Here is a 15,929-nt window from a genome sequence, read left to right on the forward strand (position 1 = left end):
TCCCTGCCAGGGACCACAGCCTCTCCTTGGCCCCTCTGCTAGAGCCCTTAATGGCGGTTCGTTCGCAAGCTGCCTCCCGCCACCGCAGAGGAAGAGGCGAATTGTGGTTAGGAGTCGGCCTGCACGGATCGTGGTTAGGGCTCCGACCCGCCTGGGGCGGGGGCTTCAGGCTGGGCACTGGCCTTGGGTCTGCGTGTGTTTTCTCGCGAAACCCCAATTCCCGGAAACCTCACCTAGAAAAGATCTCTGCTTTTTATTTATTAAAAATACAACTTCCTCTTTCTTTAAGTAAACAGAATTTCGGAAAAGTGGCAAAATGACCTAGTTGAAGAGGGTCTGCTTGAAGTTGGTAGGTTATCAACTGGCTTGCGAACAGGTGCATGTATCCTCTGGCATCACATGCCCCTACGGGTAACCCGGGCACTGGGCCAAGAAAGCAGGCTTGGGGCAGGAAACAAACGACACCCCCATTTCAAACAATAACTTTTATTTTATACTTCTCTATACTTTGTAGCAAATCTTTTTTTGCTGATTTAATTTATAATAAACTTTTTAAATTACATCTCTCTCTTTTTTTTTAAAATCAAGGCTCTTTTATGTCAAAATCTTTTTTAACTATATTTTAGATTAACATTTAACACCCCCCCTTGTGATCTATACCGTTGGATATTCAGGTATTACTGTATGTGTAACAGCTAAAACAAGAGGGAAAATAAAGGCAGTGGACTTGGAAAGATGCATCGACAACAGCAGGTAAAGCTTAACCTCTCAGTGACTTTAGCAGCGATTCTTCTGGAAACCTTTACCTAGACACCCGAGATTTCCTCAATCCCTTCCCTCTCTCCCTCCTATCCTTAAACCACAAAGCCAACAATCTGTCCTTTCACTTTCCTCGAGGAGAAATGTGCAGTGGAAATGATCAAAACAAGATACTGTGGAAGAAAGACGTGAGCGTGAGTTATTCACCATATGCTTTCCTCGTGGACATCTCTCTTGAATTCATTCCCCTGGCCTTCTCCTCTCTTTCTTATTAGGAGGAGCCCATCATTTGTCATGTATTAACATGATTAATATAGTAGGTGGCCCAGGGCCGTTCCTGAGATTCTTGTGCCAAAAGTAAAAATTAAAAATAAAAAAAAATGGGGTGGGTTTGCCGTTTTCTTATTTTTGTGTGAAGACGGACTAAAGCTGAGGTCCGATTTTGGCTGTGCTTGCTTGCTCACTGATTGGTAACATTTGGCAAATAAAACACAAGAAATCAAACGAAATCAAAAGGAGAATCAGGATTTCCCACAATCCTACATGAGTGTTTTCAGCATCACAGAGAATCACAACGTCCCCAAAGAACGAATGGATCTTCCTCTCGATTTCCGGGAGCATGGAGTGAGTGTGGGTGGGCGCGCGGGGGGAGCCGGCCCCGCGCTCAGAAGGAAAGCCAAGTCGCTAAAGCTGCCGAGAGAGACACCAGGAGCACGGGGAGCGCCGGGAGCAGGGACCCCGCCGCCCCGTTGCCGCTGCCGCAGAGTTCGAATAAGCTGCCTTGGATGTTGAGGTTTTTGGATTCTTTTCTCAGTTTATCCCACATATCTTTCGCCCCTTCCTGGCAATCCGTAAGGGCTGTGACCGTGCAGCTGTGGAAATCCTCCCAGTATCTGGCGAGGAACAGAACAAAACGGAAGAAGCAGGTTGACTTTGAGCGCGGGGAGGATCCGGGCCTGCACCCCTGCGCCTCCCCCCCCCCCACCCCGCGGCCTTCGCAAACCTCTCCGGTAGCCACCCCCACCTCCTCTCCACCCGCCTGGCGCGGGGGTCCAGCTAGGTTGGCCCTCGCCAGACCTCGGCCCTCCCTGGAAGCCGTCGTCCGAGGGCAGAGGCCGCCCCCGGCGGCGTCTGGTTTCTCTTTCCCGCTCCAGGGCGGGGGCCCGGCAGTCGGGAGCCGGGCCGCACCCGCTGCGCGGCGCTGGCACCTCGGTCTGCGCAAACAGATTGCTCGTCCTCCTCGGGGAAAGCTAGGAAAACAGTGCTAAGCCTTGCAAGCTGCCGCCCATTAATGCCTCTTAGCTTGCAAGATGGGTTACTTGCTCAGAGCACGGCCCTCCCCTCTTGGCTTCTCACTTTCTCCTCCCCCTCGTCCCTTCCGTGTCCCACCCCCCTCCTCGCTGCGGTACTCTCTCGCCTTTGCCCGCACTCTCCCTCCTCCCTTCCTTTTGTTTCCCGTCCTCCAATTTTCCCATCCTTTCCTCTTCCCTTCTTTGTCTTCCTCCTTTTCCCTCCCCTCGGTTTTCCTCTGTTCGGTTCCTCACTTCCTCTTCCTCCTCCTCTCCCCCTCCTCTTCGGCCCTCCGTGGCCCCTGGCCTCGCTCTTCACAGCCCCTTCCCCCCCCCCCCCGGCTCAGATTCGGTCCGGAGACTCCTGCCTGCCTCTCTCCTCCCCGAGTCGGTGAGTGTCGGTGCCCTGGGGCCAGCTCTGTAGCCACCTTCTGCTTTGCAAATCTCAGTGCTCCCGGCCCTGCGCGCTCGGTCCCTCCTCTTCTCTCCCTCCAGAGTCCTTCGTGGACTTGGAACCCATGAAGCCTCCTCCCCATGGCCTTCCAGGTGTAGTGTGCAGCCCCCCAGGCCGGGACTCCGGTGCCACCGCGGCGCCCACCGCTGCCAGCCTTCCAGGGACTCCGCTCCTAGTCCTCGCTGCCTCGCCTCTTCCCGGAGCCCCGCGCCTTCTTCCTCAGCCACTCCCTCCCCCTGGGCTCAGCTCCTAGCCCCGCCCCCACAACCTTCAACCAACCTGTCCTTTTTTATTGTCCCCCTTTCTTCCGAAAACCCGAAATAGATCCCGAGACTAAATATAATTCCAACCCGTGATCGATTCCTGGGGCGCTGTCTCCTTTCGGTGCTGGGTCGATCTGTGCGTCTCGGTAACTCCGGGCTGGCTCTGACTTCCCCCGGGCCTTTAGCGCCAGGTCACTAGCGACCGCCCTCCACGCAATCTGGTTGTATTTTCTCCTACCTCTCCCTTCTGCTCGCTAGCCGGGACTGTAAGTACGTTGAAGGCAAGCACCATGTTTGATTTATCCCTGTTTCCACACCCACCCCATCCTCTGGCTAATAGCAAAGATATAAATGCTTGTTGGATTGCCTTGAGCTCTGGCTTTTTTCTAACGACCTTTGTTAGTCTCTAACTTATGAGGACTGGGAAGCCTGCAGCACAGGGCTTCCAGGTTCCTCATTTCATAATAAACAGCAAGATTTAGAGAAACTAAGAGGTGGAGGGACAGCTCTCTGCTGTCCCTGCACCTCCCAAAGGATATCTAAATCTCTTCCTTCTTTATGCATGCCCAGATGGGGACAGGACCCTCCCGGAAGAGGAATATGGTGAAAAAGGACAGATATCCACATGGAACTGAGAGACGATGGGCTTCAGCAGGATGTTGAGCAACAGTACCATTAATGAAGTGGGAGCCCAGACCCAGCAGGGGCCTGCAGCCTCTGGGGGGGGGGGGCGGCACGGGGTCCTCCTCACTTCTATCCTCCAGGACCAAGTCCTGCTAAAAAAATTTAAAAAACTTGGAATAGCTGAATTCTGGCAAATAATAGAAGATTTGGGAGCTGATCAATATCTAACCTTTTGTCAAGCTTCATATAGATACATTCTTACCTATCATCAGACATTTGGAATTAAAGTAGGTGGATATGCAACCCAGATCCAGCCTTTTGTCCCTTTTCTGATAGGAAGGTACCAGCTACCTACTGCTGTGGCTTTTGGTGGACACCGGGGTATTTAGGAAAGTGTGTGGCAAAATTGACCCCCATTTAATTACTCATTATCTAAACAAATAAACGCCCCCTCCCCAGGAATCAGGGAGAGAACAAGGACTCCACTGTATACAAAGGATGGTGCAGAATATGGTTTCATCAACCTATGGGGAACAAGGAACACCTCTGGCCTTGGCTTTTTGGTAAGGGCCATTACTGGGTGAGTGGTGGGAGTTGCAGCTCTTTGTGAAAAATAAAATGAAGTAAAATAAAAGAAGTCTGTGTGTGTGTGTGTGTGTTGCAGAGGATGGAGGTACTTCTAAGGTCCGCAGCAGCTAAAATGTCGCTGGTCTACTACAGTAGGGCTCTCTGCTAGTTACCTCCTTTGCTAGTGGGAGCAGTGCTTTTCAGCCAAGCTCTGGGAAAAGCCACTCTACCTGGCCAGGAACTCCTTCCTAGCCCTTAGCTGCCATGGCCTAGGGATACCAAGCAGAATGCAGAGAGGAAGGGGGGGAAGGGGGGTGGCTATCCCAAGCCTCTAATCTGCCACAAACTCAGCAGAGATGGTCAGTGGATGCCCAGGACATATTTTTCTTGGGAAAAATCATTGGCACAAAACAAAATATTCTTTCAACCTCTCTCTTAGAAAGAGAAAGAGGGACCCGCGTTCCCTTGCCTACCCCCGAATGTTCTTGGTGTGTAGTGCAAGGGGATTTTATCAGGGGAAATGGACAAAACAAGCCAGTGACTTCGACTTTTCCTTTATGCAAACCTAGTATTTCCTAAAACGCTCCTCAAACCAAAACCAACTGTTCTTCGGAGAGTACACAGCAGTCCACTTATTCACGCAGAAAAAAAAAAAAAGAAAAAAGAATGATGAAGACTGCCTCAAAGTAGAGCGAGGAACTGCTAGCAGTTCTCTCTGCCCCTCACTCCTGGTTCCAGCACGCTGAGTGCCCGCGCCTCCGTGGGTGCGGGTGAGGATGCGCAGGACTGGACCTGGCTCCCGCGTGGGAGGATCCTCCTCTGCCCATCTCAGGCCACAGGATCCCCTTGGGCAGTGCAGACCCTGGCCGAGGCCTGAGGGCGAGGGTACAAAGCCCAGCACGCACTGATTCGCGCTGGCGAGGAATTCAGAGCGTAGGCCCGCAGGCAAGCCCTCACCGACCTCAGCAGCGCCCCCCAGAACAGAAACCCAGCAGGCCAAAGAGGACACTTACGTGCACACGGTCTTGATGTTCGTCTTGTCGTCCAGGCCCTGCGGGTAGTTGGCCATGCTGTCGCCCAGCTTGAGCAAACAGTCCGAAAAGCCCTTAAAGACCGCATCGCACTTGCCCGCTGCTCTCACGGCCTGCACCAGGTACGCTGCGGGGAGGAGGGGACACCGGTCAGCAGCGTCGCGACCCTGCCCTGCAGCCCCGCAGCCCGCCAGCCCCGGACGCGACGCCCAGCCTCGCGGGCCCCCAGTGTTAAAGGTGAAGGCAAGATGTGGCCCAAGAGGGACTGACCCGCCCCCAACTACAGACTTGTGCCGACCGTCTGCGTGTGAGCCGGTGCGGGAGGGGGAGGCGAGTCCATTCCTTTCCTGCAGCCCCCTCCCGCATCTCGCTCTGCATCTTTTTCTGTTTCCATCGCCCCCTCTTCTCACCTCCCCCGTCTCTTTTATTTCTCTCTTTCTCCTCACTCCCTCCTTCGTTTCCCAACACTTCCCCAGCAAGTCCGTGCTGGCTCTCGAAGTGCGATCTTGCATTTCTGAGGTGATAGAGGGAGTAACGACAGCAGAGTGCGGGGGCCAGGAAGGGGTGAGGAGGCGGGAAAGCGAGGGGCCACGCAGCTGAACCTCAGGCCATGTCGTGCGAGAAAGCCTCGGGCCGGCTCCCGGTGCTTGGCGGGGTGCTCAGCAAACACTGCTGAACGACTAAATTAATAAAGTCTCCGGAAGCCAGCAGCAGCCATCGAAATGGATTGTTTCATTATGAAACTGATTGCCTACCGTGGAGTATGTGTTCCCAGCGCGATCCTCGCACGCAGCCTCCCCACCCCACTGGCGAAAGAGCAGCCTTGGTGTCCGAGACTGGGCGGGGGTGACGGGTGGTCGGGGCACTCAGGGCCGGGCAGAGTCACGGCTGTGTTGGCACGGGTGACCCCGGGTTACCTCCGCGGGGGCCAAATCCGTGAAACTCTGTCAGCGGCTCAGCTCCCCACACACCCCGAAAAGCCAGCCACCAATCCGCCTGCGGCGGGTGGGACCTTTTCTCTACAGGCCCCAACCCTGAAGGGCCCAGGTGGCCGTCGCCCTGGGCTCTAGGCCTCTAGCTCCGGGTTCCCTCCAGGGGGCGAGGCGGGGCGGGATAGCCGCCGGGACCAGGGGAGGAGCGGAAAGGGAGGAGGGAGGTAACCCAAGCTGCACCGAAGTCCTCTCTCCTGGCCTCGGGCGGTCAAACCCCACGGCGCCGGACTGCCGTTGCCAAGGCCATTTCTCTCCACCCCAAGGCCAAAGAAACAGGCTAAACGTTCCCTGGCGCTCGGCCAAAAGCACGCCGTGGGGCCAGGAGGGGCTCAAGAACCTTTGATCCTCGCGGTTGGGGCTAGGGGAGCAGAGGGAAGGGGCGAATCTTCTCAGAATGGAAATCGGCCTCCAGTACCCGCGACCGAGAGCGCTGGCTCCTTCCTGGGCCGTGTTCTGGCCTCCAGGGCTTGTATGTGAATCTCTCCGAAGAGGACCATACACCTCGCTGCCCCCACCACCCCCAGCCGCTGGTCCCCGAGAGCCGGGCCAGACGCAGACAAGAGGGAAGGTGACCGAACCTGCAGCAGCCTCAGAGAGCTCCCCGTTTGCAAATTGCTGCAGGAAGAGCGAGGCGGGCCTTGCGCTTTCTAATCCGGAACGGGAAGCGCCGGGGATGGGACTAAGGTTAACTTCGACCTCCGCTCGGGCAGATACGTAAACCTTCATGAATCTCCCTCCCCCCCATCCCCGAGAAATATTAAAAGCCCTTGCGACTGCAGTATCAAATAGAACACTGAGGTAGAATAAACGAATCTTTGTTCTACTACAATGCGGTCACAATGAAATGAACACTACACACCCTCCTCCATAATGCATGCCACAAATGCAGCTTTGCAGCGCCAAAACGAAGTAATAAAATAGAGTCCCTCTTCCCCTCCCCCACCCAGCTCCGCGTCTCTCCTTACCCTTTACCCCCACCCCCAAAACTCAGTGGCGAAAAAGTAGTCCCTAAGACTCACTGACAATATTTTAAAGGGGGAAAAGGAGGAATTGGGGCTTGCCGGGGGCGGGAAGCGCTCCTGTCACGTTATCTTTGCGGGCGCTGCTGGAGGAGAAGACCCTCCACACCGCGCATGTGTGAGTGAATGCGTGTGTAAAAGAAGAAGTCGTGAAAATTTCTGAGGTTTTTGTTTTGTTTTGTTTTTGCAACTATAACTGCTTCGTCTCTAGTTCGCTGTGGGAGGACGGGAGCTTGCGCGCGGGACGTGTTTTGAAGCTCATGCATCCGAGCAGGTCACAGCCCGTGCGACCCTCGCTGTCCTTCCTGAACCCGGCTTCAGCGAGGCTCGGGCGGGCGACCTGGGCTCCTTCCCTCTCCTCTCCGGTGTCCGCGTCTTGTGCCTTTTCCATCCGTTCATTCATTCGTTCGACCTCTCATTCATTTCAAACTTCCTCCCGCGTGTCTTCATTTGCGTTCACCACCCTCTCCATCCTCGTCCCTTCCCAACCCCCACTTTTGTTGCCAAATGTCAATGATTTGGGACAGCTCCCAGCTATGAATTAAAGATTGAGGCTCTCGTGCGGGAAAGGGCAGACATTCGGGAACAAACATGCTCAATTTCAATTCCACAACCAACAAATGGTCATTTTCCGGTCGAGGTTAATGTGTTCCAAGCTATCCGGCATGCACAATCTCTCTCTTTCTCTGGTTTTTAACACCCCTCCAAAGTAAGGTTATTTCCCTCCAGGAAAACAGAACCCCAGACCTGCTCCACTTAAAATCCCTATATCAAAAATAACTGCTGTCTCTTGCTCTCTAAAAATTTGCAGGCTAATTACAAAATGCCACATTCACTTACTTCCCACATTTAAGGGATTTGCTGCAATTATAATTTTTTAATTTTATTGAATCTCTTTTCACTAATGTCAAAGATTCAAAAGAACCAAACTCAAAATATCAAGTCATTTCTTAGAATTAAAGGAAAACGCCAACATCCTGCACACAGTCTAAAATCCCCGTAATGTTCATGCAAAAAAATCACATACACAAAATCATGTCAAATGCATTAAAAAAAAAAAACACCAACAACACTGCATAGAATCCATTTTAATGTACAGATAACTCCAAACCCTATTTCCTCCACATTTCTCATGGAGAAAAATATTATGCATTTTCTGCTGCCCCATTCCCTAAAGCATCCTCCTATCCAAATACTGCAAGGGTTTGTCTGTAAAGAATGCTACAACCTGAAATGATAGGAGGCAACAATTCCCTTGGTCTCCAGAAAACCCCTTTGAAGAGTTTCTATTTTTTCTCTTGTCCATTCTATTAATAATCTACTTCACTTTCACTTTTAGGTCAGGTTAATTAATGCTCCAACCTGCATCGAAGAAGTGGGGTTTCTAGTGCTGCCTTTCATCACGTCTTCCTCATTCTGTATGGAAAAACGTGAACTTTTAAAAGCCCCAAAACAGTGTAACTAGGACTCAACATTCCTTAACATAAAATGGGGACTAAATAAATCCGTCATAATTAACCCCAAACAAACAAAAATTACAAACCCCGGACGTGACATATTGCAAACACTTCTTAACCCTTTTCTATATAAATAATTCGGATGCCTATGTGGAAAGGAACAGGCATATATTCATAGAAAATTATATCCACGTATAGTTGGCTGAATTCAACCTCCTCAATGATAAGCATATTTAAATATGTACTCTGGGGTTCCCTATCATTCCCAATTTGCACCCCAGCCGGGTCTGCGGTGCCCAGTGCAAACGCTGCAGCTAGGATATGGGGGGGTAGGGGGCGGGAGAATGACAAAGTTCTAAATGCAGCAGTCTGAGCCCCGAAATATCTTTGCTTTCTGCACATAAACTTTCCATTCTAGCTGCCTAGCCATCTTGTTCCTGCATTCACCTTTCGACCCTTCAAAATAATACCTTGCTGTATCGCAGGGGCCAATGCATTGCCCCAGAGCGCAGAAAACCTGGTCTAACCCGAGAAAGGGAAGCAAAAATGGACGTGCGCTTTGGGGGAAAAAAGGGGGGGAAAGCCCCCTCCTGGAAACGTCCAGCTGCATACATTTCCTGGCGAACGTTTGGAGTCTCTCTCTCTCTTTTTTTTAAGAAAAACCAACTCGGGACGCGCGAGTCCCTAGGAGCCGATGCCCCCACCCTTGGGGGTTTGCCGGCTTCTCCGCACCCCCCGGCAGCCACGGGCCAGCCGGTCCCCCTCGGCGCCTCGGACCTGGCCGGCTACCGCCAGCCACCATCCGCAAGCCCGGCCCGGCGGCCACTTACCTATTTGCACCGCGAGGATCAGTGAAATATATCTGCCGTTCAACTTAAGTCCCATCCTACGTTTAGTCAAACCATTTGCGACCGCAGACCTTTAAATAGTTAGTTTAGAGAACGCGGGGGAAAGCTGAAAAATAGGCATTGCCAACAAGTTCCAAGAGCGACGGAGACTTTATGCACGGGGAAGGCAGAGGGAGGAGAGAAAGAGAGGGAGCGAGGAAGAGAGAGAGAGAAAGAGAGAGAGAGAGAGAGGCTGAGAGAGAGAGGGGGGAAGAGCTGGGAATGGTTCACTCCATTAGGAGGGGGCGGAGGAAGTACAGCCTCACGCCCACGAGCAGGCCTGACGTGGGGGATGACACGGAATGATTTTTTTTTTTTTTAAATAAAGACACCTTGGTAGAGAATCGCCATTTATAGTCATCAGAAGCTGGAATTAATCAGATATCTCCAATTAATGTGCTATTCAAACGAATTCTCGCCTCCCGGAGGTGACCACTTCCCCGTCCCCGCGGCCACCCCCGCCTCCTCTCTGTTCCCGGGGTCCCCGAACCCCGCCTCCTCCCTGCGCGGAGCAGGGGCTCCCTCTGCCCTCCCCGCCTGGAGCCGGGGAGTCCTGGCGCGCCCACTCGGTTGTTTCAACTTGCTCCCCCCTCCTCCATCAGCTCAACAGAGAATCCAGCCCCCTATCCCTACGTTGCTGTGGGGTTTAAACGAGCAAGAACGCGAGAGGGAAAACAGCAAAAGCAGCTCTATTAATTCGACATCCCCCCTCAGCCTCCTGCCCTCTGTACTTGCCTACCCTCTTTCTCTCCAACCCAGCAGCTGAGCTCTGGGCGCAGCCTAGAGCGCGTGAGCACACACTCACGCACACAGTCGCGCACACCCGCAAGCCGAGCGCCCCCGTGCCCTCTCGCTCACACTGCACAGGAGCGCGCGCACACGCCCAGGCCCCAGGGGTTTGGTCCGCACACGTGGGGCCCTTGAAATATACACCGTGTGCCCTCTGTGAATTTCACCACTTTGGACGCCCCAGCCGGCGTGAGGCCGATTCACGAGACACAGAGACACCTGTTTGGGGGGACAGGAGAGCACGGAGAAACGAGCCCCTGCAAAGATGATTTTCGGATAGTAGAGATTTACTAACTCTCAAAGCTTTAGGAAATTTCCTAGGCCATTGATAGTATGCGGGGCTCTTTCTGATCCTGATGCGCCTCTTGGGGTTATTTGTTGAGCCACACACACACGTACACACACGCACACACGTACATCACGTACGCACACGCACACCCACATCCACATACACCTGCACTGTCTTTTGATGCTCAGGCATAAACCCGGCGTAGACGCAGCCTACTCTGCAACGGAGTGCTTCTGCAGCTGCGTCTGTGCTCTGTGCAAGGTGCTAACGACGACAGCTTGAGTTAAGAATGAAACACAAACAGGGTTATTTCCTTTCTAAAGGCCGCTAGGCTTTGGTTTCTTTCTCTTCTGCACGAAAAGATGACTAAATCCCAGTTTTTAAAATCAAAAGCTACAGAAGGCATCGGCCAACTTTAAGTCCCTGAAGAGAGAAAACAAAAAACAAAAACCAAAAAAAAAAAAGGAAAAGAAAACAACCCCCCCAAATCTTCCAAAAACAAACGAGAAAATATCGAGATATTAAATAGGCAGTAGAAATGCAAACGGATTAAGGAGATAATCGAATCGGATTTACTTCTTCAGGCAGCGTGCCATCTGCGCTCCCATCTCCGGGTCCCCACACTCTCTCAGACATTTGGAGATTCAAAGTCAGAGAAAGGGGCAAAAAAAGAGGGGTGGGACATGCTGTGGAGAGTGAGGGGCTGAAGGGGAGTGCGGGGTACTGACTGCAGCACTTTGTGACGTGGAGCCTCTGCACAGGGCGGCCGCTTCCCCGCGTCCCGCGGGAGCCGCAGACTCCGAGGTGGGGGCACTGGTCCAGGCCCCGGGGCGGAGCCACGTAGCTCCACCCCTGGTGACGACACCAGGCCGGCGGGGTTGGATGGCTGGGGGGCCCGCCTTTCCAGCGTCCAGGGGCTCTGTGGCAGCCCGGGTGTTTCCTTTCCTGGTGCTCGGAGGCTCCTGGAAGGGCCGAAGGCGTAGGCGGGCAGGGGGCGGGGCGGGGGCCGGTGGCGAGAGGGGGGTGTCCCTCGGACCCGCCCCCGATGCCCTCCAATGGCAAGGCGGAAGGTTGGTCCGAGGGGCGGGGTCTCAAGGGAGGGGCAGCAGGCCCCGCCCCCAGCTCCGCCCCTCCCCTCGGAGTCCCGCGAGTTCAGCTTGCCCAGTCTCCTGCCCTCCCGCCCGCCCAGAGCTGCTGCGTCGGCGTCTCAGACTTCTGCGGAAACCCAGCTGGGGGCGGTTTAAGATTTTTGCCCTTAACTTCCTTGCCTTCCTCCTGCTCACTACGAACCCCGGATCTTCCCAAAACCTCGTTTTCTGAGGATGCCTTGGGGTTTCCCCCGTCCCATCCGCTGTCATCCTGAACTTGGGGCGTTGGGGGTGTGGGAGGAGGCTGAGCTAAAGGGCTAAATAAAGCAGAGTGAAGCGGGGTGCGGGCGAGCTGCCGCCGCCGACCCGCGCGCGTGCGCACAGCCGCCCGCGTTGGGGCTCCCGGGCCAGTCCTCGGTGGGCGCCACCCCAGGAACCCCCACTGGCCTTTCCCTCTTCACTTTCCTCTCCTGGCGTCCCAGCCTCCCTCGTTGGCGTGGGTCGTTTTGAAAGTGAAGAAGTGAGAGAGCGGAGTTAGTACTACACACAAGGTTGAAGGCAGATGCTAACGGCGTTTTTTTTTGTTTTGTTTTGTTTTGCTTTTAAAATTCTTTAAAAATTACAGGTAGTTCTGCAGTTAGGGCTCCCTGCGAGTTTGGTTCTTTCTAGTTCCTTAATTAAAGGGTAATGAAATCCATGGTTGCCAACGCACGCTATTTGGGAACGTTGGGGGCAATATCTATGGTTGAAAGCGGCATTGGACAATATTTCCTCCTTTTTTTCTTTAATTCGAAAAGTCCACCCCACATATTGGAGGTGAGAGAGCAGTGAACGAGAGCGGGGAAACCCAGGTCCTGGGCCTCGTGATGTCAGTATTGGCATTACCGTGATTAGTACCCACGCTTCTCTGGGGTCAGTTTCCTGACTTGAAAAAAAGGAGATGGGACTATGACGTGATCTCCAAGACGGTTTTCACCTTTGACATTTTGTGAACTGGAGGTTTTCTAGAATACCGTCGATGGGGTTGGGAGTGGGGATGTGAAGCCCGAAGAATAAAGTCCATGCAAGAGTGCTTGTTGTAGGCCAACTTTCTGCAAAGGGCGTATTTCCTTTGGATAAGCAATTTCGCTTAAAGCTAAAGAAACATACAGTTAAGGATAGGGGGGGAAAAGCCCTTGGTGCTGTCCGGGTCTGCATATCAAATTGAGCCGAAGGTACCCGTGAAAATAGGTCTGCATAATTAAGGCATAAAGATGCAAAACTTTTTATCCCTAAAACTGCCAGAAAGAGACCATGTCTAATTTTAAGCCTGGTTGGCATTAACTTCCTTCCTCAGTTCAGGTTTGCTGCCGCCCCAGTCTCAGCAAGTGGGCATGCATATGTTCCCCCCACCCCCACCCCAACACACACACCCGTGAGCACCTGGTATGGGCCAGACCCTAGCGCCGTGTTCTGGCATTGGCAACAAGGCAAATCATTGAGCCAGTCCATCATAAGTGGATTTTCCAGAAGCTGCATTTCAAAAAACATCCCTTGGAAATGATCTGCAAAAGCAGCTGTCAGGGCCACTAAAAAATTCTACCTCTGTCTTTTTGGTCAGAAAAAAAATCCACTCTTATATTAAAATGGATTAGTCTAGCAATATATCTCATAAATTTAGTCTGTCATTTTTTTATACCTTTGTTAAAAAGAAAACCACAGACCTAAGGTGGAGTCACTAACCCCCAGGACAGCAAACCAAGACTTCATTACAATTTCAACCTTTCTAGGAGTGGAATTTTAAGCAAATCAATCTGGAATTTTCTGGTCAGCCCCAATTAGGTAACCTGTTACTTGGGCCCTCTCCATCCTTTCCCCGAACTACACCACCAAAGGCAGATGAGATAATCTGCAGGTTAAGACCTTCTATCTTTCCCCCTGAAGGGAAAGAGACTTTTCCAGAAACAATTCTTTCTTTCCTTTTGCTAATAACTTCTTGCCCCAACCTCCTTCCTGTAAAAATCTTCAATTTTATACAACTCCTCAGAGCATCTCTCAGTTTGCTAGATAGGATGCTACCTGGTTCATGAATTGCTTAATTAAAGCCAATTAGATGTTCAAATTTATTGAGTTGAATTTTGTTTTTTAACACCTTCAACTAAAATCTTTGATCAAAATATGAATGTATATAGCTCCTTTATTTAGAATGAGAACAACTATTCCATATTTAAGTGACCATATAAATTAAGAGGGGAATGAATTTTTTTGTAGGGATATGCTGGTAGGGGTCCCAATAAAAATCCATTTTGGGAGGTTTGGCTCTCTCTTGGCATCTGCTACTTGGTAAGGTGATTTTTCACTCTTTTAATCACTGCTTCAAAATTAGTTTAAACTTCTGGGCTTTACATATATGGCTGGCTAAGAAAGGATTTATGCAGAAATTTGGATTCTGGAAGCAAATACTATGTTTGCAGTATATCGATGTGATTAGTTTTCTATTTAAAAACTAAGCATTTCGTTAAAAATTAACGTTTTTATTGAGAAATATACACACAGAACAATGCACAAAACTAAGGTGCCCAGGCCATTGATTTATCACACAGTGAACATTTATATGGTTCACACTCACATTGAAACAGTCAGAACAGACATGCCAACTAAAAGAAACCTTTATTGCTAGATAAGATCCTAAATTGAAAAGGCCAGAGAATTGTTGGACAGTTAGCAAAATTTCAGTATGGTCTGTGAATTAGACATTAGTTTGTACTAATGTTAATTACCTGATTGTAGACTTGTATGCTGATTATAGAGAAGGATGTCCTTGTTTTTTTTTGTTGTTGTTGTTGTTTTGTTTTGTTTTGAGAGGGGAGAGCATACATGCAGTAAACGTTTAGGGGTGATGAGACATCATATCTGCAGCTTGTTTCCAAAAGCCTCAGAAAAGGAATGGCAATAATGGGGGTAAATAAATATCAATGGAGCAAACACAGTAAAATGTTAATGACTGGAGAATCTTTGGGTGAAGGGGTACAGGATTTCTTTGTACTGTTTTGACAGTTTTTCTTTAAGTTTGCAGTTATTTCAAAATAATTATTTACAAAAAATCTACTCTAGGTGGGTTGAGGACTTAAATGTTGAAAACAAAGCTTTAAAATACTGAGTGAAATATATAGATATTTTTAAACCTTAAATAAGCAAAAAAGCATGAACTGGAAAAGATTGGTAAATTTGACCATAATAAATGAAAAAATTAATTCATAAAGTAACACCTTAAATAAAACAAAAGAGTAAATTAGAAACTCACAAAAGATGAGTATCAAGAACTAAAGAACTCAGACCAATTTTTAGTGTTATTTATTTATTTATTTACTTTTAGGGAGGGGAGAGGGGAGAGGGGCAGAGGGAGAGGGAGAGAATCTCAAGCAGACTCTCCGCTGAGCATGGATCCCCACCCAGGGCTCCATCCCATGACCCTGAGATCATCACCTGAGCCGAAACCAAGTGTCGATGCTTAACCACCTGAGACACCCCGGTGCCCCTCACACCAAATTTTTAAAAGTGTGTTATGTGTACACACACACACACACACACACGCACACACACACTCTCCCTAAAATAAAAATGGGCAAAATACATGAAGAGGTGTTTCATAGATGAGAAAGCATATGTGATTTATTCCAGGAATGCAAGCAAACTGGCTTAACATTAAGAGTCTCAGTGTCTCCATGTCTTTCACGTCCTGAGGGTTTTAAAGATTATAGGCTGATCTCACTGTGGTCAATCTCATGTTTCTGATGATGACATGCACACTGTACAATCACCATAGAACTACCTCAGAAACAAGTGGGGTTCTTCTCAATGCCCCTCATTAGGAGTAACACTACATTGACCCGTTCCACCGCTGCTGATGTTAATCTGGATTACCTAGTCATGTTGGTGTCTGCCAGGTTTCAGTTCCTGAAATTTACCATTTCCATGTTCCCCTTTGAAACTGATTAGTATTTTGTAGGGAAGTATTCTGAGATTCTGTTGATTTCCTAGTCCTCATCATATCTCCATACAACAGCCTTAGCATCCATCGGCCCTCCTGTCTGAATCATCCACCTCTATGGTTGTTGCCAAATGGTGATTCTCTTTCTCATTTCTTCTAAATTTATTTGGCATTTTACTATAAGGAATTACTAACTTTCTTTCTTTCTTTCTTTCTTTCTTTCTTTCTTTCTTTCTTTCTTTCTTTCTTTCTTTTCTTTCTTTCTTTCTTTCTCTTTCTTTTTCTTTCTTCATTCATTCAAATCAGTATAAACTCATGGATTCCTATTTTATTTATAGTGCTAGAATCCCTTCTTCTTATTTTAAATGCCCAAACTTAGCTGGTGGGAACCATTTCAAGCTGATTTTTGTGTCTTTTCAGTGTATCCTAATCATTCATCGAGAATTCTTAC

General features: G+C 50.1%; 1 protein-coding gene across 2 annotated transcripts; it reads right to left on the reverse strand.

Moving 5' to 3' along the window:
- Positions 1-420: 420 nt before the first annotated feature.
- Positions 421-9,538, reverse strand: NRN1 (neuritin 1). 2 transcript variants are annotated; one of them, XM_073877547.1, is made up of 3 exons: positions 6,558-6,720; positions 4,970-5,114; positions 421-1,652 (listed from the first exon to the last, which is right to left on the reverse strand). In XM_073877547.1, the coding sequence occupies exons 1-3, from the start codon at positions 6,703-6,705 to the stop codon at positions 1,424-1,426; spliced, it is 522 nt and encodes a 173-aa protein (XP_073733648.1). In that variant the 5' UTR covers positions 6,706-6,720; the 3' UTR covers positions 421-1,423. The 2 variants fall into 2 exon arrangements, with proteins under 2 accessions (XP_073733648.1, XP_025746885.1); XM_025891100.2 differs by lacking the exon at positions 6,558-6,720 and adding an exon at positions 9,286-9,538 and having other exon boundaries at positions 436-1,652.
- Between the last annotated feature and the right edge of the window lie 6,391 nt (positions 9,539-15,929).

Source organism: Callorhinus ursinus, unplaced genomic scaffold, assembly GCF_003265705.2.
Source record: "Callorhinus ursinus isolate GAN/ISIS: 27379988/994484 unplaced genomic scaffold, GSC_fseal_2.0 scaffold26, whole genome shotgun sequence".
NCBI classification, from domain to species: domain Eukaryota; kingdom Metazoa; phylum Chordata; class Mammalia; order Carnivora; family Otariidae; genus Callorhinus; species Callorhinus ursinus.

Excerpts from the sequence above, each read along its gene's own strand:
- NRN1 (XM_073877547.1), bottom strand. The coding sequence starts at position 6,705 with ATGAAGGTTTACGTATCTGCCCGAGCGGAGGTCGAAGTTAACCTTAGT. Across the intron at positions 5,115-6,557 it reads GCTCTCTGAGGCTGCTGCAG|CGTACCTGGTGCAGGCCGTG; the intron begins GTTCGGTCACCT and ends TCCTCCCCGCAG. Across the intron at positions 1,653-4,969 it reads AACATCAAGACCGTGTGCAC|ATACTGGGAGGATTTCCACA; the intron begins GTAAGTGTCCTC and ends GTTCCTCGCCAG.